The following is a 26,286-nucleotide window of genomic DNA, read 5'->3' on the forward strand; positions in this document are numbered from 1 at the left end:
ATTGTATAATCATAGAATCCCAGATCCTTACCTCTACAGTTTTACCTCAAGTACTTCATTAAAAATTTAACAAACTCATAATTTAAAAACAGTATATTTTCCTTTAACTGAAGTCTTTGTGAGAAGTGCAGTTTTCTTGTTAATGAGGACAAATAAAATTTATTCCTAAGACCTATAACTTAAAAATGTTTTTCTTCGTTTATTACAGGTAAGCTCATTGACTGGAATCTGATATTCTATGGGACTGAAATTGCTCCGATGTCTTTTGAAAAAGGTAACACATCTAAATCAATTCCAGAGAAAAGTTCTGATAAAGTACTAAAAAAAGAACAACGGATATCTTCTACTACAGTGTCTCCAACTCGACAAGGTTCCACAAATTGGAGGGACGATGTTGCACAGCATTCAGGCCTTGAGCTGTCACAGACGAGTGGTGCTAACAGTGTGTTATGTCGCCGATCAACAAATTCATGTATAGGTTGGTGCACTATATTAATATTTATTGTGATAGGATTTATGTTACCATATTTAACTGTTTATAATTACCAGTTTGATAGTATTGTACTAATACCTACGATAACGAGTAATGAACAATCCAATAAATTATCATCATCATCATCACCTTCATCATCATTTTCAACACGAATGTCATTAATGCAGTTGTCACCACAGACATTACTTGCATCACAGTCATCTTCAGATCAACTACCATTACTGGTACTATTTTCACCAATAACATTGTGTTCAATAATAATTTATAGTAAGTATTGTGATAAAAATATTTGTAAAATTAATTATGATGAATGTCATCTATGTAAGAGATTGGAATTATTATAGTTTGTTTAGTTGTGTACTTAATAGTTTATAAATTATTAATTTTTATTGTGCATAATTCAGAAGATTGTATTGTATATAACGTTATTGAATTTCTTGACCATGAAATATAATATATAGGTATTAGGTAAATAAATTTATACCCATATGTAAATATAAATGTAAACATAAGACATGTGTATTATAAGTATTAGTTTAAATATGATGATTCAGGTTGTAATGTGAGTGATGCATAGTATTATGGCATATTATTATAATTGTTTATTAGTCAAATTTAGTAAAAAATGTATAATATTTTTTAAAAAAAAAAAGGTTTTATGTGATGAAAGGCAGATAATTAAATGTAAAGCTATTTAACTTAAATGTTATCATTTATTCAATAGCAAAAATATTGTCTAAAATTTCTGTGTGAAAAACTTATTTACATTTTTTTATTTATTTAAAAACTCTACTGCTGTATTTCTTGGACTGCACTGTAATAAATTGCATTGATTTTTTTCTTCCTCATTCCAATTATTTTATTGTTTTATAAAAAAGATTTTATGTGTGTTAATTATAACTAGTGACATGGAAAAACCTGAAATCTTGAAAATCATGAATTATTCTATCAAATTATTTTCCAAAAAAATATATTTGTGATCCACGACGGCAAAGTTGATATTATGAAAATGAAACCCCAATCATTTTATTCATTTCTATGTTTACCTAGTACTGATTACCTTTCTTAGCTTCATTCTTTTATTCTCAGCATATAATAATTGTTATTATCTTAATAACATTTTAATTATGTTTAAAAAAAATTGTGACTGCACAACTATTTTGGTCATGCTCAGTCTTAATTTTAAAATATACCATTTGCATATCTATTTATAAACCCGTAGACGAATAATTTAAAACTACACAATGGGAAAATTATTATTCTACATGAAACAATACATTATATTTCATTGCTGCAACATACTTTATTTTTATTATTAACTTAGCTTATTTTCTTATTCTCTCTCTCTCTCTCTCTCTCTCTCTCTCTCTCTATATATATATATATATATATAAACATAATTTTTTTAATATATAAATAATAATTATTTTATCATGCAAATTTTACACATACAACATAAAACTCAACAAACAGTAGAAAATTTACAAACACTAAATTTTATAAAAATAACATATTTAATGAAAAAACACATAAATATATTATTCAATTATGTATTTAATGAATTTCCTAGTCTGCAAAGAAGAAATAGAATGAAAAACTGTTAATGTTTTAATTGGAATAACTTTAATGTATGAATATACAGCTGTTGAAAATCAAATCGCATTTACCACATAAAAACCAATTGATATTCTGTAGTAAACTGCTGTTATAAATAGATTAAGTGCACAAGTCGTTAAGTTTGCATATCTTATTACATATCATCAGGAGTAAAAAGTGTATGCTTCATACCAAACAGTCATTTACTTATATAAGAGAAATTTTAACATTTGGCAAATAAAGTTACTACTATTAGCCCGCTGTCAGAGTTTGTCATCTAACCCTTTGTTGTTAGAGTAGTAAACTAATTCTATAGCAACCATCTGATCATCTTCTCATAATAATTCTTACTACATTTATAACTTTAAAAATGAAATATAAAAATGCATAGTGATGTACTGTCCTTTTTTTATTTGGTGCGAGGTGATATTTACATAATACCAATATTTTTGCCATATTTATTTAATATGTAAAATAATGTATTTTTAAAAATCCCATATTTATAAAATAGTGCTTTTTTATAATAAAATCAGTTACTTTTGTAGGCCAAAACTTGTAAGCAAAACCACTCAGATGTTGTCTAGTTTTCTACACTTTAAAATTATTTTTATTTAAGATTCATTTAAAAATGTATTGTAAGAAAAATAATTTTTTTTGACACACTTAAAATTCATTTAAACTCTACATTCCCAGTGTATTAATGAGTCAATAATATGTCATAATGAATGCATTACAACAGAAAAGGATAATTGTAATGGTTTTAGGTGAATAGAGTGTGTGTGTGTGTGTGTGGTGTCCATGTGTGTACATGCATGCATGTGTTTAGTGTAAACTGTCAGTTATATTACTGAAGATTGTTTTTGCTTAGTCATTATTTATCAATATACAGCATCAGTAGCTGAAATTGTAATTTTTTTATTATAATTTTAACTTATTATTATGACGTATCTGGTATTATTAGCTGTTTAATGTACTATTATGATGAATACAATAACATTAAAAAACCCTTTGAGAAAAGTTTTCATTTTTATGAATGTTTTTTAATTACATGATATAAATAGGAATTAATTACTGATATCGTAAAATGTGTTATTACTGCAAGATATATTATTTATTATCATTATTACATTTAAATATATATAGTATTCTGATAGAACTTAGTAAATAGAACTTAAATAAACTACAACTCATTCAAGAATTCAAACAATTTAGAATGTTTTTTCTTCATTTTATACTTTTCTCTTCAATTTTTATCTTTATTTATTTATTGCACTTTTATCCGTTGTTGTAGTTAGTTTTTTAAGATATTTTTCTAATAGTTTCTAAGTGCAATTAAAAATTTTATAATATAAGAATATTGTTACAGTCAAATAAAAAAAACTTCTTAATTTTCATAATTTATGAGTCGTAGAATAAAAAATCATAAGAATACTTAAAACGTTTCTGTACTTTACTCTGAGTAAAAAATATTAGTCATATAAAGACGGATAATACATATGAAGTGTGTGTGTGTGTGTGTGTGTGTGTGTTGTATTTGTTGCGTTTATGTGTGTCTAAACAAAAGGAAAATGTTTTTTAATCTACTTATCAGTATTATTATTTTTTTTACAATTGAGTTTATCTGAGTAGTCTAAAAAAAAGTAATATAGTAATATTAAATGAAAGTATAAAATAGTTAATCTAAACTTAATTTAAAGCAGTTTGATATTTTAGTGCAGTTGATTTTTTCATCACTCAAATCAAATTACAAATCAGTGGGGGATTAACAGCTATTAATGTTGGTGGCACAACCATTCCACAAATCTATCACTCCAGTCTGTATATAAAAAAATTCATTCATGATTAGAGCATACCATATATTGACATCTTACTTAAGTCACTGATGTAAATAAATTCTTGCTAACATATTTTTATTAAGTTAGTTAAGGGTTCTAAACTGAAGTAGATTTTAAAGAAACAAAAATTATTTTGTTTAAGGGCATTTTTTGTATAAGGGCTGCTGGTTTGATTCTTTAAAAAATATTTGTCATTCACAAAATAGTTGTATTGAAAATTGAGAAATATTGACAACAAACATAACCTTACACTTTTTATTCCCAAACCAAATTATTTTTTTCTTATTGTCTGCATTATTAATATTTAATATTACTTTATTAATAAAATTAGATGGCAAAACAAAATTAACTAGTAACCCCCATTTTCTCTGTCTGCTTTCTTTAAGAAGGGGTTTAAAATTTGAAATTTCAAATATATTGCAGTGATTTTTTTGTTAAAAAAAACACTGCAGTATTTTTTTCATCTTTACTTAAGATGGGCTGATGATCATTCTCTCACTTTCACGCCAACATATGAGTAAATTAAAATCTGCTTTGATTTATCGTTGAGAATTATTAAGCATATATTGTCACAAAAATGTTTTATAAATAATGATTTTTTATTTAATAATCATATATTCTTGTTAAAATAATATGAATAATAAAATAATAATTTACACTCAATAAAATAACTATTAAAATAAAAAATTAACTTTAGATCATATCTTTATAAAACAGATTATAAATATAAAAACAAATTCTCACTTCAGGTGGAACTATAGATAATTATTTTGAGCACATATCTGTATACATATTGAACAGATGCATAAAAATTGGATTTTTATTTGTATTTTTTAATTAGTATTATCCAAAAATTCATTGACAAAGAAATGTTTCCATAAATAACACTTTTTAATTATATTTTAAATAAATTTGTGGGAAGATCTTTTTAGATTGTTTGTAATTGATTAAAAATGGCATAGGAAGCATAATAATACTTGCTTGTTAACTGAAGTATTGTGTTGATTTAAAAAAAAAACAGTTCTATTGTCTAGTTTTATAAGGGTGGATATTATTTTCTTAGAATAACACATTTAATTTTCTAAGTATCAGTCTAAACACACATAGGAGTCAGATAATGATCTGACAGCCCATTTTTGTATTTTAAAAACTGATTCTGACTTTTTTAGGGAGCCCCAAGAAATGACATACTCTGTGTGGGAAGGTATGTAGGCATAACAGATTATTTAATAATGAAGACAAGCTTAGCATTTTAATGAGGCACTTTAAAACAGATCAGTGTGGTTTAATTTTGTTACAAAAGAATTAATTTGATCAATTTGACAACTTGTCATCTAACAAAGCATGTTTAATTTTAGTTTATGGACATCAGAAATACTATTGTTATCATTAACGGGAGTTATACCCATACAATCAGCAATGTTATGTCTATCTGAGATGCTCAATGCAACAGTTTTAAACATATTGAAAGATTACTGTATGTTATTCTAATAGGTGGTTGTTCAGGTGCTAATGAGTGTTTATTTAGTTTCATGTAAGACAAAAAAGTTATTACTTTGTTCAATAACAGTTTTGTGAAAGTTTTCAACTGATTTTGTGAAAAGTGATAACATAGTGCTTGGTTTGTTTACTAAATAAACCTCAAAAATATTTTCTAACCAATATTCCTTTTTTAAACATGTTATTGTTTACATAACTTATTTAATTTTTTAAAAAAATGAAATCTCACCACAGACCTCTTGGGAAAATCCGTCCCCCTTAGCCAATTAGTTTGTAAAATCATACTGTCAAAGTATAGATAGTTTAAAATTGAATGACAGAAAATGCAAACAGAATGTTTATAAGACATAATTTATCTTCATTTTTGGGTAGAAGAGGTAGTGGAATTTTTAGCATAAAGTGGTTTTTAATGGATATGGAATTATTACAAATATTTAAAATAAAGTTTTAATTTTTATCACAATATCATCAGTATAGTATGTTATTTCATACAGTACAGTAAAGTATTATTACAATAAAGTATGCTAGAATTGAGTGGAATGTTAACTAAATGCGATTTTATTACAAAATAGAAACTCTTCTGCTATAAATTCTTCTGTTATTATTGTAGGGGAATAGGGACTAGCTCACTCAAGACTTCAGTAATGAGGCATTTCAGTATAGCACTTAAAAAGTGCTATACTGATGAATGCCAGAACTTCTTGCTGGGTCAGAAATGTAAAAACCCCAAAAAGTATGATCCAAAGAGTGTATAAACACATAATTTAGCAAACAGCGCATTCTATAATAATTTTAATACAATAACTTTTAATAATTTTTACAGCCAATATAAAGAATACCATTTTTAAAGCTTTACAAAGTATTCTTTTTAAATTCTCTGGCATATTTTTTTGTGGCAAGATCATGTCTGTGAAGGAAGCAGTGTGTCCACTTCTATTCACTGGATGTAAATGATCACTTCGTTTTTTTAACAAATTGATACATTTTACATAAAAATCTAATTGAAAAAAAACAAAAAAAAAACAGTATTTACTGTGTTTGACACAAATATTATGCAAGCAGCTTACAAGGAGCACGTACAAATCAAGTTGGAAACTGCAAATTGCTCTTGTTTGTATACTTGTTCATACCCGATGTTATCCACTCAGCTAAATAGTTTTAACTAGGTTTCATTGGTTTATGGTTGTGGGTGGAAGTCGTGAAATATTCATTATATATTTTATTTTTCCTTTTTGAGGGTTGTGGAGCTAAAAAGGTTGAGAATTACTGCCCTAGAATAAATCCTTGATATGAAGATACACTGAGAACGGTTCTTGACCACTGGAGTTTAAAAATTAACTATGGGCATCATGAGTTGCATCTTCCCCAGACCTTGTCCAGGATATTTTCTAGTATAGATATTAACAGCCCCACTCAAAAGGTTCTCTTCTAGCTTCTCTTAAGGTAATCTGTTTGCAAGCAGACTCTGGATCTATAAAGGAAAAAGATTCTGCTCTTTTAATAATTTCATCAGCTCTTCATCGCCCGCCCATCATGAAATGAATATATTAATAAATTACATTCATAATGATTAAAATTACTTCTTATCAACCACTTTTGTAAGTGTGTAAAAAGATTTCATGCCACTGAAGTTGTATTGATTACAAAATCACTCTATGATGTAGCAATTTTAGTTGTTTGGAACACTCCTGAAAATTGATAGATCTGTAAAAATGAATCTGCACTGGGAATGTGTGAATTCCATAATTAATTGATGTTTCACATCAATAGCTTTGTCTCAGTAATTCACCATTAAAGAATGTATTTTTATTACTAACTGTATTTTTTTTAATTATCAACTTTTTATACCATAATTTTAAATAAATATTCAGAAATGGAGCAAACTTGAAGTGTATACCTTTATATGGCTGATAAAAACTCTTAAGTACAGATTATTCATTAAAGAAACTAATGGTATTTAAAGTATACACTGACATTAAATAAAACCGATTTTTCCAGGTGTTCCCTGCTGTGAGACAAAAAATAAGTAAATATTCATATGAAATTATGTATTACATCATCCTGACCCCATAGGAAAACACCCACCATGTGACGGTTACAGTTGCCATGCCACCCCCTCCATTCCTAGCCTTAATGGGCTTTACCGCAGGTCATCTTCAAAACCTCAGCAAAAGGCATCTCTCAGCCTTGATCTTGCCTCAGTCAGGATGCCACATGTGACATTACCATTGGTGACTGCGGTCTAAAGAACTCATAAAAACAAACAAAACACATCTCATCAGGTCTTGAACAAGACTAATTTGACAATATCCAAAGGAACTGACCTACTATCTGAAACTATGTAAGGTGAGTTCAACATGCAATAATAAACTATTTTTTTTTTTTTTGTCTTCAGTCATTTGACTGGTTTGATGCAGCTCTCCAAGATTCCCTATCTAGTGCTAGTCGTTTCATTTCAGTATACCCTCTACATCCTACATCCCCAACAATTTGTTTTACATACTCCAAACGTGGCCTGCCTACACAATTTTTCCCTTCTACCTGTCCTTCCAATATTAAAGCGACTATTCCAGGATGCCTTATTATGTGGCCTATAAGTCTGTCTCTTCTTTTAACTATATTTTTCCAAATGCTTCTTTCTTCATCTATTTGCCGCAATACCTCTTCATTTGTCACTTTATCCACCCATCTGATTTTTAACATTCTCCTATAGCACCACATTTCAAAAGCTTCTAATCTTTTCTTCTCAGATATTCCGATTGTCCAAGTTTCACTTCCATATAAAGCGACACTCCAAACATACACTTTCAAAAATCTTTTCCTGACATTTAAATTAATTTTTGATGTAAACAAATTATATTTCTTACTGAAGGCTCGTTTAGCTTGTGCTATTCGGCATTTTATATCGCTCCTGCTTCGTCCATCTTTAGTAATTTTACTTCCCAAATAACAAAATTCTTCTACCTCCATAATCTTTTCTCCTCCTATTTTCACATTCAGTGGTCCATCTTTGTTATTTCTACTACATTTCATTACTTTTGTTTTGTTCTTGTTTATTTTCATGCGATAGTTCTTGCGTAGGACTTCATCTATGCCGTTCATTGTTTCTTCTAAATCCTTTTTACTCTCGGCTAGAATTACTATATCATCAGCAAATCGTAGCATCTTTATCTTTTCACCTTGTACTGTTACTCCGAATCTAAATTGTTCTTTCACATCATTAACTGCTAGTTCCATCTAAAGATTAAAAAGTAACGGAGATAGGGAACATCCTTGTCGGACTCCCTTTCTTATTAGGGCTTCTTTCTTATGTTCTTCAATTGTTATTGTTGCTCTTTGGTTCCTGTACATGTTAGCAATTGTTCTTCTATCTCTGTATTTGAACCCTAATTTTTTTAAAACGCTGAACATTATATTCCAATCTACGTTATCGAAAGCCTTTTCTAGGTCTATAAACGCCAAGTATGTTGGTTTGTTTTTCTTTAATCTTCCTTCTACTATTAATCTGAGGACTAAAATTGCTTCCCTTGTCCCTATACTTTTTCTGAAACCAAATTGGTCTTCTCCTAACACTTCTTCCACTCTCCTCTCAATTCTTCTGTATAAAATTCTAGTTAAGATTTTTGATGCATGACTAGTTAAACTAATTGTTCAATATTCTTCACATTTATCTGCCCCTGCTTTCTTTGGTATCATAACTATAACACTTTTTTTGAAGTCTGATGGAAATTCCCCTTTTTCATAAATATTACACACCAGTTTGTATAATCTATCAATCGCTTCCTCACCTGCACTGCGCAGTAATTCTACAGGTATTCCGTCTATTCCAGGAGCCTTTCTGCCATTTAAATCTTTTAATGCTCTCTTAAATTCAGATCTCAGTATTGTTTCTCCCATTTCATCCTCCTCAACTTCCTCTTCTTCCTCTATAACACCATTTTCTAATTCATTTCCTCCGTATAACTCTTCAATATATTCCACCCATCTATCGACTTTACCTTTCGTATTATATATTGGTGTACCATCTTTGTTTAACACATTATTAGATTTTAATTTATGTACCCCAAAATTTTCCTTAACTTTCCTGTATGCTCCGTCTATTTTACCAATGTTCATTTCTCTTTCCACTTCTGAACACTTTTCTTTAATCCACTCTTCTTTCGCCAGTTTGCACTTCCTATTTATAGCATTTCTTAATTGCCGATAGATCCTTTTACTTTCTTCATCATTAGCATTCTTATATTTTCTACGTTCATCCATCAGCTGCAATATATCGTCTGAAACCCAAGGTTTTCTACCAGTTCTCTTTATTCCGCCTAAGTTTGCTTCTGCTGATTTAAGAATTTCCTTTTTAACATTCTCCCATTCTTCTTCTACATTTTCTACCTTATCTTTTTTTCTCAGACCTCTTGCGATGTCCTCCTCAAAAATCTTCTTTACCCCCTCTTCCTCAAGCTTCTCTACATTCCACCGATTCATCTGACAACTTTTCTTCAGGTTTTTAAACCCCAATCTACATTTCATTATCACCAAATTATGGTCGCTATCAATGTCTGCTCCAGGGTAAGTTTTGCAGTCAACAAGTTGATTTCTAAATCTTTGCTTAACCATGATATAATCTATCTGATACCTTGCAGTATCGCCTGGCTTTTTCCAAGTGTATATTCTTCTATTATGATTTTTAAGTTGGGTGTTGGCAATTACTAAATTATACTTCGTGCAAAACTCTATAAGTCGGTCCCCTCTTTCATTCCTTTTGCCCAGCACGTATTCACCCACTATATTTCCTTCCTTGCCTTTTCCAATGCTTGCATTCCAATCTCCAACTATTATTAAATTTTCATCTCCTTTTACGTGTTTAATTGCTTCATCAATCTCTTCGTATACACACTCTACCTCATCATCATCATGGGCGCTTGTAGGCATATAAACGTTAACAATCGTTGTCGGTTTAGGTTTTGATTTTATCCTTATTACAATGATTCTATCGCTATGCGTTATGAAATACTCCACTCTCCTCCCTATCTTCTTGTTCATCACGAAACCTACTCCTGCCTGCCCATTATTTGACGCTGAGTTAATTACTCTAAAATCACCTGACCAAAAGTCGCCTTCCTCTTCCCACCGAACCTCACTAATTCCTACTATATCCACATTCACCCTATCCATTTCCCTTTTTAAATTTTCTAGCCTACCAACCTTTTTTAAGCTTCTAACATTCCACACTCCGACTCGTAGAATGTTATTTTTTAATTTTCTGGTGACCCCTTCCTTAGTAGTCCCCACCCGGAGATCCGAACGGGGGACTATTTTACCTCCGGAATATTTTACCAAGGAAGGCGCCTCCATTATTGCTATGTGAAAATGCAGAGAGCCACATTTTCTTGGAAAAAAAGCAGCTGTAGTTTTCCATTGCTTTCAGCTGCGCAGTACTCAGAGGACTGAGTGATGTTGATACGGCCGTTTAAGTCATTGTGACTCACGCCCCTAACAACTACTGAAAGAGCTGCTGCCCTCTTTCAGGAATCATTCCTTAGTCTGGCTCTCAACAGATACCTCTCCGATATGGTTGCACCTTCGGTCCAGCTACTCTGTATCCCTGAGCACTCAAGCCCCCTCACCAACGGCAAGGTCTCATGATTCATAGAGGAGGCAATAAACTATATTTAAACAAAATAAAAGAAATGTTATAATTAGTTAAATGAAACAATTCAGTTAAATGTCATATTAATCCTCTTAATTATTTGTTTCACCAAAAATATATGTGCTATATTTGCATTACTTTTGAATTATATATTTCCAACAATAACTTTTATCTGTGGTTAATGATTTAAAAATTAATAGAATGTGGAGGTAAAACTTTGAGAATGCCATTGTTTTAATTGTGAAATGATGATGAAGAAGTAACTTTATTACACCCTTCATTTGCCAAACCAGGATATGCTGTCTTTGTTAACTGTAATTAAGATAACACTATTGTTGTTATTATTGGCTAAATAAATAATTACAGTTTTGTATCACTCACACTACAGGTATTAGCTGCACTAAAATATTTCTAACTGGACTTATAGACTTAACTATGTAAAAATGTACTAAATTAAATGTTATTAAACATAAATGCATATAATGTTGTAGACCTTACTACTTTTTATTTTTTCTCAAAGATTTTTTTAACTGCTAATTTTTTTGGTTGTGATTTTATTAAAATTGTGTGTAAAACTGTGACATTGTTAGCTAAAATTCAGTTAAATGAATTTAGTGTAAAAAGTGTTCATGAAATGCTCAATATGTATGTTCAAAAAACATACTGTGCAAAATTACAAAAAATTTGCTACAAGTATCATAAATAAGGAAAAAATGCATAATTACATGATGTATGATTTTAGATGTAAAATTTGTTATTAACATCCTTGAATGTTACTACCTTTTTCAAAGCAGTTTTCCATTTTGTAATTTTACTTTAAACTGGCCTAATTTGTGAAAATGATATATAGCTTTCAATTTTAATGTCATATAATTAATTTACATTTGACCATTTTGATTATTAATCATTTTTAAAGAGAAAGACAAATAAAAATTATTAAGAATACCAGGACCTAATTCAAACTGATAATTATTGTTGTCTTGTTTATTATTTATCATAATCCAACATTAAATGCTTCATTTCTGAATTGTAACCTGAAGACAAAGTGCAAAATACGGGAGAATTCAACTATCATAGCCATTAATATTATGTTATTTTTTAAATTAAACTCTTATGTTGTAAAAGTAGGTATAAGAATGGTTAGTTTAATAAGTTCATTCTTTCTTTTATTTTAAATGAACCTGTATTTTTTTAGTTTATTGTAAGTAGAAAATAATTTCACCATTCTTAGTATGTACACGTATGCCCATGCTCATATAGACATACTCAATGACTTTTTCAAAGACCCTTTATATTGCAGCTAGTGCACCAAATTTTTAAATAAGCATGTAGAATACTTCGTAAAATTATGTAAATATATTGTTCAGTATCATTGTCAGAATATTAATATAATCTATTGGATATAATGTACGAGTGTACGATTAAGATAATTCTTACCAGCTTTTTTGTTTTTAGTGAGTTTTAATGCTTATTCGAAATTCAGATATAGCTTGAAATGAATTTCAGTTAATATATTAGCTGATGACTTAATAAGATGTGTGATAAAATTCTTAACAAAAAAATCCTCTTGTTGCATTTATTAAAAGAACATTCACATTCTATTAAAAATCATTCTAGTAACATTTTCTTGAATAGTTTCTGATGATCACAAAATTTTTCCAGAAATTGTATTGACTTATTCATAAATAAATTATTAAATTGAAATTTCCTGTTAATACTTAGTGTATACATATTTAGACACATAAGTTATTGTCACTTTTTAATAAGAAAATGATTAATACTTGCTAGCCAACAGTTAACAGTTATTTAAATATGAAGAAAAAATTATACAGTCTAATATTGTCTGCATACAATCAGAAAAGGTCAGTTACTGTAAAAAAAAGGAGTGATAAAAAGGATGTAGCTTACTCCCTTTGCTACCAGTTTATATGCAGAAATAGCAATAAAATAACCAAAGGGAAAATTTGAGTAAGTTTACAGTCCAAAAAAAAAAGAAGTATATTGAGGTTTGTTGCTAATTAAATGATTTTAGTGAAACTAGTAGTTAGATGAACTTGAATATTTTAATTCCAGCAGAGGATTTCAGTTTGATATTAAAAAAAAATTATAAAAAGAATAAAAAAGAAAGGTTAAAATAGAAAAAGAGGATAATAATGCAATAAATGATAATAGAGAAACGTGGTACATAGAAGTTGTAGAATTTTTCTGTTAATCCATTACAAAACATGGATTCAGTAAGGAAGACATCAAAAGCAGTTAGCTTAATTATGGAAATTTCATACAAAAAAGAATCTACCATATCATTTTTCAGATAGTGTTATTTTTTCAGTAGAGTATGTTTATATTAATAAACATGATTTATTTATATTATTGGTATTGGTTTAAATAACTTGCAATTTTTATAGCTGATTTGATATGAAACTCAGAAATTATTTGAAAACAAAATCTCAGTGTGAATATGAAATAGTTGATTTTGCAACAAAACGAAATAAATTTCATTTGTTGCAAAATCAACTACTTTATATTCACACACTGACATTTTGTTTTCAAATAATTTCTGAGAAATGAAAATTATACATCTAAATCTAACATCACCTTTCCTTACCCCCATGGAGTATTAAATAATTCATAAACAGTGAATTAAAGAAAAAAGAAACTACACTCCACTCTGATTACTTGATTACTAAAATGAGCGGAAACTGTTGATATCTATTTCTCATTCTTTATGTCTCCTTCATTAGGACATCCTATTAGTACTTCTGCATTAGCAAGTGATTATTCAAATTGTCAACTCATGGCAAAGAATTTCAATTACAAATATTAATACTAAAATCAATGAATAATCACAATATGCAAAAAAAAGAAAAAAGAATCCATTATGACACTGTTCCTCATGTCTGTGTATAACAATGAAACTGATCTACTGCAGTAACCACTTCCCCCTTCAATTTTATACTTATTTTAAAACTACTCAAAGAAACAAACAAAAATAAGTTCCATGAGTTGCATATATGAGTCAGTATTCTGTATTAGTTCTGTGTATCCAAGTACATTAATACGGCATAAATGTTGTTTAATTTTGTTTTTATATTTTAAAGTACTCCTCTTGGAATGCAATTGTAACATAGACTGATTTATAGGAACCCACTGGATTGGTCTAGTGGTTAACTCATCAATGCAAATCAGCTGATTTTGAAGTCGAGTTCTAAAGTTCAGATCCTAGTAAACAAAGATACTTTTATACGGATTTGAATACTAGATCGTGGATCAGTAGTGGTTGGGGTTCAATTAACCACACATCTCAGGAATGGTCGACCTGAGACTGTATAAGACTACACTTCAGTTACATTCATACATATCATCCTCATGCATCCTCTGAAGTAATACCTTCCAGTGGTTCTGGAGGCTGAACAGAAAAAGAGAGACTGGTTTATAGAATATTTATAATTCATTAATTGTAGCATTACAGGTTAATAAGCTTGTTACAAATATACATAAAAATGGAAAGCTAAGAGGGCAAACAAAAAGAGGATCTAGCTAAGAATAAACTTTTGAAAGTATATAAGTAACTACATATTTAGCCTACAAAAAAAAAAATAATAATTAGAAGACTTACCTTAAATTTTAATTGAGTAATTATTTCAAGAAATGCATGGACATGATTATTAAAATAATTTTTGGTTTATGGTTTAAACAATACAGTAATATTTTTATTAAGGAATTTTTGTAAAATTATCATTTTGTATTATTTTTTTCTGTGATAACAGAAAACATTTATTTATGAGTATATTTCCACTGTTTATGTTTATACTTCCACTGATAAAATCCAGTTCATCAGTTTGGCTACCTTGTAGTAATTTCAGTATGCTTGATAAAGTATGAAACATAATTATGAATTAGAGAAACATAGTATGAATTAGATACCTTTTTTTAGGTATTTATCAAAGATTTTTTGAAGGTAGAGTGTCATGATCATTGAGTAAGACAATAAGGCAATGGGTATTTTCTGATATTTTAAAATGGAACATTGCAAAATAATATTGAAAGTAAATGGTTTGTTAAAATTTAAATGAAGGATATCAATGTTAAAAGAAGCATCTACATCATTATCATTATATCTGCATCTCAGCATCTATAACATCAATGATAAAGGTCAAAATTAAGTCAATTTTGATTTGGATGTATGCAATGAATGTAAGAAGAAATGTTACCAAAAGTAGTATTTCAGATTAGGAGTAGACCAGGGAAGAAATTGTTAAATAAAATAAATGAAAATATAGGAAGCTTAAGCATTGAAAAGATGTTTGAACAGAGTGGTGGAATTACAAAAGATAAGAATAAAACCACAGTCTGACCCAAAATTGATTCTGGAAGTAGAAATAAGAAGAGTGTTGGATGGAACAGATATTTTGACGTGTAGTAGTAAAATTTAATCTCAAATATGATTACCACAACAGAGCACCTAATCAGTGTAGTATTCAGCAGGCTTCTTGATGTGGATATTTCTCCTCTCATTTCATCCATGTCACCTTTTTCATTAAAATATACATGTGTAATATGTTGAAGAAAATAATTGTAAAATAAAATAAGATTTAAGAAATATGATAAATATCGAATATCTTGAATGAAAGGAATGTATAGTTTCTCACATGAGAAACTGTAGATTTGTAGATTTAATTGCTTTTGTTAAATAGAATTTGAACTCCTTTACACTGATTGCAACTCTTCAGCCAGTAATCCACACTGAGTTTTCTACTTTCATTAATGGCTTTATGTTTATTATTTAGAGTATGAGGTAGAAGATTCCCTAACTCTCTATTTTTCATTTATAATTTACATAATCTTCAGTCACTACATCCAGAAGCAGACTTTTTCACGTTCAAAGTTTTTTAATTCCAAGATTTTTGAAATAATAGGAATGTGCAAACTCAGTGGGAATTATTAAGCAAATACTCAATCAACTGCAATGAATTTTGTGATATTTTCATCATCACCAAAGAAAGTGATGATTTCAAGAATACGGAGCTTTTCTTTCAGAAAAAATTGATTTAGTTCTAGTTTTTATTAAATACGTATGATTTAGTTTATGAATTCAGAAATAATTTCAGAAATTGTTATTCTAAGTTGTTTATTGACTGTAAAGCTACCAAAGAATCTACTAATTGTTTCATTAATTCAATTTGCCACTCTCAGTCTGGAAACAGATTTAAAACTTTGAGACTTAAAATTAAAATGCTGCTAAATCATACTATTCAAAAGTTAAAGCAGATATATTATTTATTTTTTAATTGTCTTAATTTTAATTCTAAAATGAACTTCTTCTGAATTCAAAAAAATAGATTATGGAGTTTTACACCAGGAGTGATCTATTATGAGATGTTAGTGCTGCAGTCAACTGAGTAAGGTTGTTTAATACTCTACTTTGTTTGACTTGTACATTAAAACGTTTTTTAGAATAAAATTTATGAACAGCAGTTTATAAACAGCTTTTAAAAATAATATTAATACATCTATTCACTTTGTCCAGCTTATATATAAATTTTACTTTTATATATATAATAGTTTACTAAAATGACATTACTTAGTTACCCACAGTTCTGATTACTGAGGTGACTAATACTGTTTTTGCTTAAAAAGAAGACTTACACAAGAAAGTTTTTCAAAATTTTTCTTTTGTGAAATATTTTAATTTTAAAACCTGCACGCAGACTTGAACACAATTCATATATAGTTGCCACAACAGTGGCCAACTGTGAATGTCCTATAAAGTTTCTTTTTATAAATATAGAATACCAATAAAAAATGTTCTACATAATTAAGATCTTTATTATACAAATCTTTGAATTTTTAACTTAAAAATATGTGACCAGTATAGTGTTTAAAAATCAAACATATTTGTGAGAATGGGGATACTTATACATATCAGTTTTGATGATTATATAAAAGTTTATATATTTCTTTAAGTGTGCATGCTATTTACTTCATTTATTTTAATTTTTAACTATCTATATAATACTTTGACTTTTAATTGATTTACTGAGTATGACTGAATTGCTCTAATACTTCAAGGAGTATTGTGATGAGGCATATGTAGAAAAAATAATTAGTTGACATTACTATCATTTGTTTAGATGATTTTTTTACTGTTTAATTTTATATTTAAAAGTATTAAATTGAAAAAATTTCATTATTTTTTTAAGTTTATCAGTGTTTAAAAGTATGGTGTTGCAGTTAACATTTTATGAGAATATATATTTTTCATTCTTTATGTCATCTATTATACAATATTTAATGATTTTTTTGTCTTGATTTAGAGAATGTCGTTTAAGATACTAATTCAAGTCTTTTATTATATTTATATTATGCTTGGGGATTTTTTTAAAGATATACGACTTCATTTGGATAAGTAAACTTTTAGAATTAAAACACATTCAGAAATGTCTAAAGAATAAGAAAGAAAATAATCACGAAAAATATGTAATTGTTTGAGGTCATAAAAAAGAAACATTAGTAATACTTAATCAAGTTTACAACATTTATGCCAAAGACTTGAATACAAGTACTTATTTATTTATATTATGCCTTAAAATTAAGATAAATCGACTAGTTAAATTCTTAATTTAATGAGTTGTAAATTTAATGGCTCATTATCATTCTTGTAATATTATCTTCTGAAACTTCTTAAAAAAAACAAAAAAAAGACAGTATGATTTAAATTTAACACATTCTAAGTTCTGTGATATAGTTATGTAGCTATTCATGTGATTCAACCATTATTACAAGCAAAGCCTCATTTTTTTTTATTTTGTCTTGTTAATCTTTCATTCTGGAGTGTTTCTTAGTAGAGAACATGTTTTAGCTTTTAAAACATTCTTTCAGAAAATATTGCCTGTGAAAATTTGGTTCAGTTCTCTTATTTCCGTTGCATTCTTTATTTTTAGATAGATTTTTTCAGTTATTTAGTTATGGCACCAGACAAGCAAGATTTGTGAGAATTGCATTGTGAAAATCATATTTGGGATTTTCGCATATATATTTTAATATATCCCATTCTTCTTCTACATTTTCTACCTTATCTTTTTTACTCAGACCTCAAAAATCTTCTTTACTCCTCTTCCTCAAGCTTCTCTAAATTCCACCGATTCATATATATATATATATATACATATATATAGTTGTGATGTAGCAAACAAAGAATGTTAATAAAATGAACCAACAAACTGAATTATATCTATACATCTAGTGAAGATACTTCTAGAAAAATTGATTGTAAAACTCAAGCACCACTGGGTAAACACAAAGTGGTAGCATCTCTATCTTTCATTCAGAAGGTTCTGGATTCAAGTCTTGGTGAAACTGATATTTTACATACATTACAAAATTCACCTCTCATTCAAAAAAACATACAACAGTTGTATTTAGCTCCACTGCACTGGATCCCAGTTTAAAAAAATGCTGTAATTTTGACTGGACATCAGTCTGCAATTGAATGCATTAATAAATATTCTACAACTAGTGCAAAAATGCAAATACATCACAGTTACAATTTTATTACTTCATGACAAATTTTTTATCTTGAAATAAGCTTATGTACTTTCTTTTATCCTTGTGAAAAATGATTTTGGATTACACTATTTGAATTTTGTTTGATATTGTAACCTTCAGTTAATCTACCTTTTAACTGCTTTCATCAGTTCGACTATTTTAACGAGTTATGAGGGTACTAGTTTTAATAAAAATATTTGTGATGTCTTAATCTCAGAAAAAAATTTTATTCACCAGTGAATATTCAATATTGGGAGAAACCTAAATTCAAAGGGAATAAAAAAAATAATCTTGTACAATATTTAAATGAGATTAAATTTACTAAAAATAAACTAGAAGTATAAAAAATACATTACATTTTTCAGAACTTTAATTTCTAGTATGTTGGCTAAATCATCTTCAAAAAACCTTTAAAAATATCAAAAACTGTTTTTTTACAAAATTTCATTACATTTTCTGAGTAACAGAATTACTTTGTAAAGGGAACTATGAGGAAAGATTTTCAGCTGCCATTGAGTTACAATATTTGCTTTGAACACAGTTATGAATTTGCTATTAAGTGCTTTCTGGTACTTGCTTCTTCAGTTTAAACAAAGTGAATAAAAGAAAATACAATTAAGTATACATGTTTATGTATTTCTGAGTTATTTATTTTAATTTTACTTATTATCAATTTTACATTTTAATAACTTTGTTGCTAGAGGTAACATTCCTACATTGTGATAGAAAAGAAATTTATTAAAAGAACTCAAATGCTAATTATGTATAAATAAGGTGTTGATTATATTATAATGATTGTGACACAATAAAATTGAAGAGAGATCAATTATTTTTAGTGTTTTATTATTAAATTTCATCTATTATCTATTAACAATTAAGAGAAATTAGCAAGTGATTATGAGGTTTTCAAGAGAGACTATACTCTACATGATACTGTACTCATTTAAAGTATACTTAATTGTAAAATTTTATGATAATTTTTTATCTTTTATGTAAGTAATAAATTATGTGTTATTCATTAATAATCAAATCATATAATCACAGATTTTCAAAACCAGAAAATTGTTTCTTTATTAATTCATTTAAAAATGAAAATCTACTTAACATAGGATTTTTTCTCTGAAATGAAAAAAATTTAACAAAGAAAATATTTGTGTCTTATCTGCATAAAATAGGTAATGAACAAGGTTGAGTGATATTAAAAGATCTTACGTGTAACCATTTAGTAAAATGTTTTTTTTATTATTCATAACCTCTTGATTTGCAATAGTTGTGATCACTGTTTAAGAATTACTTAATAGCTTACCCCTTCCTAGTTCCTACCTTTTGCGATATTTACTTGTCACAGTTAACATTGTTCTCAAGACGCTCAAAGTTTTGAACATGTATGTCCCACAGTATTTATAAAAACCATATTGCACAGTTAATTTTTTTCTTTTTCATTACCCAAACATTTGCATTATGACTAAATATCCTGTAAATATATAACATTTATTATACAATCTTTACATTTCCATGTTGTTTAATACGTTCCTTTTCTCAGTCACCTTCATAGACAATGTCTCAGTGACGCACAAATTATACTTCTCAAAAACCACCTTCATTTAGTTAGAATACAAATACTGAATGTTACTGATATAATTTGGTGGACACAATATCAATGAATTTTATCTATGATAAAAGAAATTCATTGGTATTGTGTCCACCAATTTGTATCACTGAAATTTAACTATCCTTGAATAGTTAGATTGCCTTATATTTTAATATGTACTATTGACTTGTTTTGAGCAACTTCATGCCCTATCCAGAAATTCTCCGCACCAGGAAATTTATTTATTTTTTATTTAAAGTATTTCTGAAACAGTCACAAATTTAATCTCCTCCTTTACTCTACTGCATTCATCTTCTTCATCATTACCTCCTTTAAAGAATTTTTACAGATGTACTCAACTAGTATAAAAAGAAAATGTTTTCTCTACTCATTATGTAATTCTATATAATTGTGTGCACTGATGTTTTTCTTACGAATACAACACAAAATTTGAATCCATCTGTTGTTTATCAGTATTTTATTGAGTATATGGTAAATATTTAATCACTTTTCTATTATAATTAATATGCTTTAGTAAAATATTTTGGTCTGATTTCATTTATTTCTAAGAAAGAAAAAAGTGATTATCCCAATGCATTAACTAAAAAAATCTGTTTGGGTAGGAGTGTTTCATAGTTTTTGTATCAATTTTTATTGGAATTATACATTTTATTCAGTATAAAATTGAATTATTTTCAAGTAATAAAATCCACAAATATAAAAATTAATAATTATAAAATTCACATTCTAATGTTAGAGAATATTTATTCACATGACACATATTTCTGTATAATTGATAATAATTGTACTAATAATTTTAAATTAAACGCCAACACTGATTATGAATTTGTTCATTACTAACTAATAAAGACCATTAATGATGTGCAAGAAAGTTAGTCAGCAGCTGAGTGCAAGAGTGATCAATTAATTAACCTTTTTTTTAGTTTCTTGTGAAATATCACAAAATCAGCATCTTTTGTAAAGATATATTCATTTCATAGTTAAAGTTGCAAATTAGATTGCTGGCTGTTTGGTATTATGATCAGCACATTTGGCTTTTGAATTAGTTAAAGAAATTGTTTATGCATAGAATCTTAACTTTTTTTTTTATCTGCCATTTCATTCAATTCATATTTCCAGAAAAAAATATATACAATTGAGATCATAATATAAAAACATAAATATCAACGTGACTTTTAATTTAATCTTTTTATTCAGAAACTTATGAGAACATTGGAATATTACTTACTCAATTGTAGAAGTAATTTGTTCTTTTCTATTTCATCCATAAATGTTTTCTACTTCTATGATTCTTTCTTTTCTTTTAACCTCTTCCAAGTAAGGTAAAAACATCATAAATATTCGAAATAGAAATAAAAATAATCAGTAAAAATAGAAATAATTACTGTGAAAAAAATACATGACAAAAGAAATTCATTCATTCATTTTGTTTTATTTTATAATATAAAATAAATTAAATTTTGTAAAAAAAAAAAATTCTTCTTCTTGTATTAACAATTACAACTGTTTAAAATTATTGAAAGCTTATAACTTAATTACATATTTACATAATTACTGTAATTCAGTAGTTGTCAATACCGATACAAAATTATCAATTGATTTTGTAATTAAGGCTATTAAGAATGATAGAATTTTTATTTAAGCAATTAAAAACATTTAAACAGTTTTTCTATCAGGAAAAGTATTGTTAATGAAGATAATTAATTTTAGTTAATGTAAATATACCCAAATTTTTTATTTTATTTGAATAATCATTATCATGTTTGCTTTGTGAAAAATGTGTATATTTTGTTATCTCTTTAAAACATGTAACTCAATGTTATTATGTTATAATAACAGTGTTATATTAATGTTATATATTTGTTATTCAACACTGTATATGAATTATATTTAAATGAATAAACCATGAATTTTAAATTATTAAAGCAGTAAGAAGATTGCAACAATTAAATACTTGAATCATAATAATTTTGTAAATAGTATTATTTGGTAAGTGATGTAAAGTAAGTACGATTGAACTCAAGAAAAATTTCTATTAAATGAAAAAGAAAAATTATAAATATTGTTGTTCTTAAATTTTTCATTATATGTTCATTTTTGTAGAACATTGTTTTCAAATGGGATGGTTGAACATCTTATTGGCAAGCTAATATCTCTAGCTACAGTGTTCTTTTTTTCAATTCATTGTTTTTACTGTTTTCTCAATTCTAATAAGCAAAGGAAACATACAGTTATGTCATTTAATGCACAAAAATTAGATAAATTGTTTATAAAAAAATATAATTGTAATTTTAACTGGTTTTTCTTTTTTCATATAAAATTTTATCTAGCAATTCATTTAAAGTTTTGTGGGTATGTAGTGAATACACTTTTTGAAATAAATAATATTAAGGTAGCAAAATCAAGGAAAAATAAACTGTTTGAAAAGGCTTTGCATTTAATGTATTAATATTCATACATTGTACTGTATTCCATTTACTACGTTTCTAATCTGTATTTGAAGAGCAAGACAAATTTATTTTACATTAACTTCTTAAACCTCTAAAGAAGAGGAGAGCTCCTAGTCTCTCTTTCTCTCTCTCTCTCTCTCTCTCTCTCTCTCTCTCTCTCTCTCTCTCTCTCTCTCTTCTCTCTCTCTCTCTCTCTCTCTCTCTCTCTCTCTCTCTCTCTCTTCTCTCTCTCTCTCTCTCTCTCTCTCTCTCTCTCTCTCTCTCTCTCTCTCTCTCTCTCTCTCTCTCTCTCTCTCTCTCTCTCTCTCTCTCTCTCTCTCTCTCTCTCTCTCTCTCTCTCTCTCTCTCTCTCTCTCTCTCTCTCTCTCTCTCTCTCTCTCTCTCTCTCTCTCTCTCTCTCTCTCTCTCTCTCTCTCTCTCTCTCTCTCTCTCTCTCTCTCTCTCTCTCTCTCTCTCTCTCTCTCTCTCTCTCTCTCTCTCTCTCTCTCTCTCTCTCTCTCTCTCTCTCTCTCTCTCTCTCTCTCTCTCTCTCTCTCTCTCTCTCTCTCTCTCTCTCTCTCTCTCTCTCTCTCTCTCTCTCTCTGTCTCTCTCTCTCTGTCTCTCTCTCTTGTCTCTCTCTCTCTGTCTCTCTCTCTCTGTCTCTCTCTGTCTCTCTCTGTCTCTCTCTGTCTCTCTCTGTCTCTCTCTGTCTCCTCTGTCTCTCTCTGTCTCTCTCTCTCTCTCTCTGTCTCTCTCTCTCTCTCTTCTCTCTCTCTCTCTCTCTCTCTCTCTCGTCTCTTCTCTCTCTCTCTCTCTCTCTCTCTCTCTCTCTCTCTGTCTCTCTCTCTCTCTCTCTCTCTCTCTCTCTCTCTCTCTCTCTCTCTCTCTCTCTCTGTGTGTGTGTGTGTGTGTGTGTGTGTGTGTGTGTGTTATGCATATTTATTTTTGGTTACTAGGAGAATTATAATAACAGAAATTCTAACTAACAATTAAGAATAGATATTAATTTGCTTCGTTTTTAGTTGAGACACTTTATTTCTGAAAAGGATACTTTTTATGTTTGAAGTTGTTAGTTTTTCTGCATATCTTATGTTAAATTCTAACTAAAATTTTTATGTTCAGTAATTTTTGTTTATCACTGTATTATAATATTATTGCACTGTTATCAGTATTATTGAAGTATTATTGCCAGTGTAGCAATTATAACAAATAAATTTTCCTGATCTTTCAGTAGATTATAATAGTTCTTTAATTGAAAGAAGCAGTAATTGCCAAGAAACAAGCTTTATATGTGAATTTTTTAAACATCTTATCAAATGTAAATGGATTGATATCAGTTAGTGTGTGCAAAAATTTAATTAGGCTTTGTTCAGTCTGTGTTCTGGACTACTCTTGTTACAATGTTTTTTAAGGCTCAGGTTTCACTCTTAAGATACTCTTATTGTGTGTCTTTTTGGACTGCAAAACACATGATAATTTAACATCATATGATAGTAATGAAATCAGAAGTACAGTAGAGCAGTAATAATAATAATAAATAAGGCGGAACAAAGAGCTAGAATGAAAGAATTATTACAGTGAAACAATTATTTTAGTTATAATAGATTGAACAAATTTAAGCTTGGTTACTTGTAACATTTATATCCCATTCTTTTCGAGTATAAAGATACATATGAATACAGAGATGATCAATTCAGATATATAAAACATATTATTTAATTGGTTTTCAGAATTTGGTGAAAGTGTAAAAGTGTTTTCTATATGCCAGGAAATATGAAAGTACCTGATAACTAGCTAATAATTATGCAGTTTTTATGCAGTTTTACTAGAACCTCCCAATTGTAAACTCAAATTATGCTTTTAATTTTATTTTAAAATGTTCAAAGTCTAAAAGACAAATATAGTTAATATTGGAATAGACAACAGGAATAGGCTTTTTATTTTAATGCAAAGCAGGAAAAGAATGGAATGGTTAAAGAAGATTATAGCAAATTAGAAAAAAATAACTATAGAAAAGGTATGAATAATGCACAGAGAACACACAGCCCAGAGAAATGACCCTAAAATAAGTATTAGGGGTAGGAATGAACGGAAGACAGAAAGAAGAAAAGATTAACGGAAATAGGAATACAAAGAAGGATTGTACAGAAAGAAAAGATAACCTGATAAGCCATTTTCATAGAAGATTTCATAGAAGACTATTCTAATACCACAGTTTGATATATCTTTAAAAGGTTTAAACAAAAGTTAAAGTAAGGGAGGTATAGGTTGTCCAAGCCGAATTGGCACAGATCTGATCTTGGCAATGGTTGCCTAGCTAGTGTGAGGCTATAATATGCTACTTGTGGAAGACAGTATATATATATATATATATATATATATATATATTATATATTATATAAATAAATTTATTATATGGTATAATAAATTTTACATTTATATACTGAATTTTTTTTTAAATTTTATAGTAAACTTTTAATTTAACTAATTTGTTTATACTAATTTACAGTATACATTTTTTTAGTATTTTTTATACTAATGTTTATTCCAGTCAATAAACAAATTCACATCATAAAGTTAAATTATTTTGAATCATATTTATATAAAAAAATAAATTCTTAACCGAATAAAACAATACATGAATATTTAGCTAACTTATTTTTAAATACTTGAAGTAAATTATTTAAAGTTTTGTGGGTATGTAGTGAATACCCACAAAAATATTAATAATATTTTTAATAAATAATATTAAGGTAGCAAAATCAAGGAAGAATAAACTATTTGAAAAGGCTTTGCATTTAATTTATTAATATTCATACATTGTACTGTATTCCATTTACTAAAAAATTCCATTTAAAAAAATTTAATATAATTATTACGTTGAAATGTAGATATTTCTTGTTTTTCTTTGTTTTTATAATTGTTTTTACTAGCTTGATAATCCTCTTTTCAGTAGAACTTTTACACTTTACGTTATAGTATATTTCATTTTGAATTTTGTAACTAGCACTAGCATAATACAAATAACTAAAGTAAAAAATTACAAAGTTGCTGAATATATAGCACTTCACTCCCTACTGCAAGTTTTTGACTAATTCTGACGATTCTGATGAATTCTCGCTACCCAAATTGATGATGTCTGTTCAATTCGTTGTTCTAGAAGTCCTTGCACCTTACGATACTCATCTTCGTTTTTTTTAACATGTTATCCACTCCTCGACTGAGAGTTCTGTGAACTTTTAATGTCAAATTTCCATTGTTGCAGCTGTCGTAAATTCTACATTTTTTGGCTGCAATCCGGTTCTTCACCCATGCCCATATCATCTTGATGGAATTCAAATCGGGATGATATGGGGATAGGCATAAAACAGGGAATCTGCCTTCCTCCAATATCTTATATGTGTTCAGATGATTTTTTTTTTAATTGTCTCATACAACTGAACTTTCATCAAATTTTCATGGAATGGTGATCTGTTAGTCCACAGCCAGTCAATAACTGATCGTTTTGTTGATGCTGAATTTGGTGTTTGGCTTTCTTCAGCATTGTGATAAGAAGAATTATCTAAAATAACAACACTGTTTACTGGCAAGATAGGAATTAATTTTTCTCTTATCTACTTTAAAAACATGT

At 28.2% G+C, this 26,286-nt stretch overlaps 1 protein-coding gene across 5 annotated transcripts in view; it reads left to right on the plus strand.

Annotated features, from left to right (window-relative positions):
• The window catches only part of LOC142334331 (furin-like protease 1), a 427,570-nt gene that overhangs the window by 389,603 nt on the left and 11,681 nt on the right, over positions 1-26,286 (plus strand). For all 5 annotated transcript variants that reach the window (XR_012758822.1, XR_012758823.1, XM_075382285.1 and 2 more), the window contains one exon: positions 209-478. Coding sequence is in view for 3 of the 5 variants with exons in the window: in XM_075382285.1 (XP_075238400.1) it covers positions 209-478 (270 nt within the window). In the remaining 2 variants the exon portion in view is untranslated. The remainder of the gene's footprint in view (positions 1-208; positions 479-26,286) is intronic.

This window comes from Lycorma delicatula, chromosome 1 (assembly GCF_047948215.1).
Source record: "Lycorma delicatula isolate Av1 chromosome 1, ASM4794821v1, whole genome shotgun sequence".
In the NCBI taxonomy this organism is placed as follows: domain Eukaryota; kingdom Metazoa; phylum Arthropoda; class Insecta; order Hemiptera; family Fulgoridae; genus Lycorma; species Lycorma delicatula.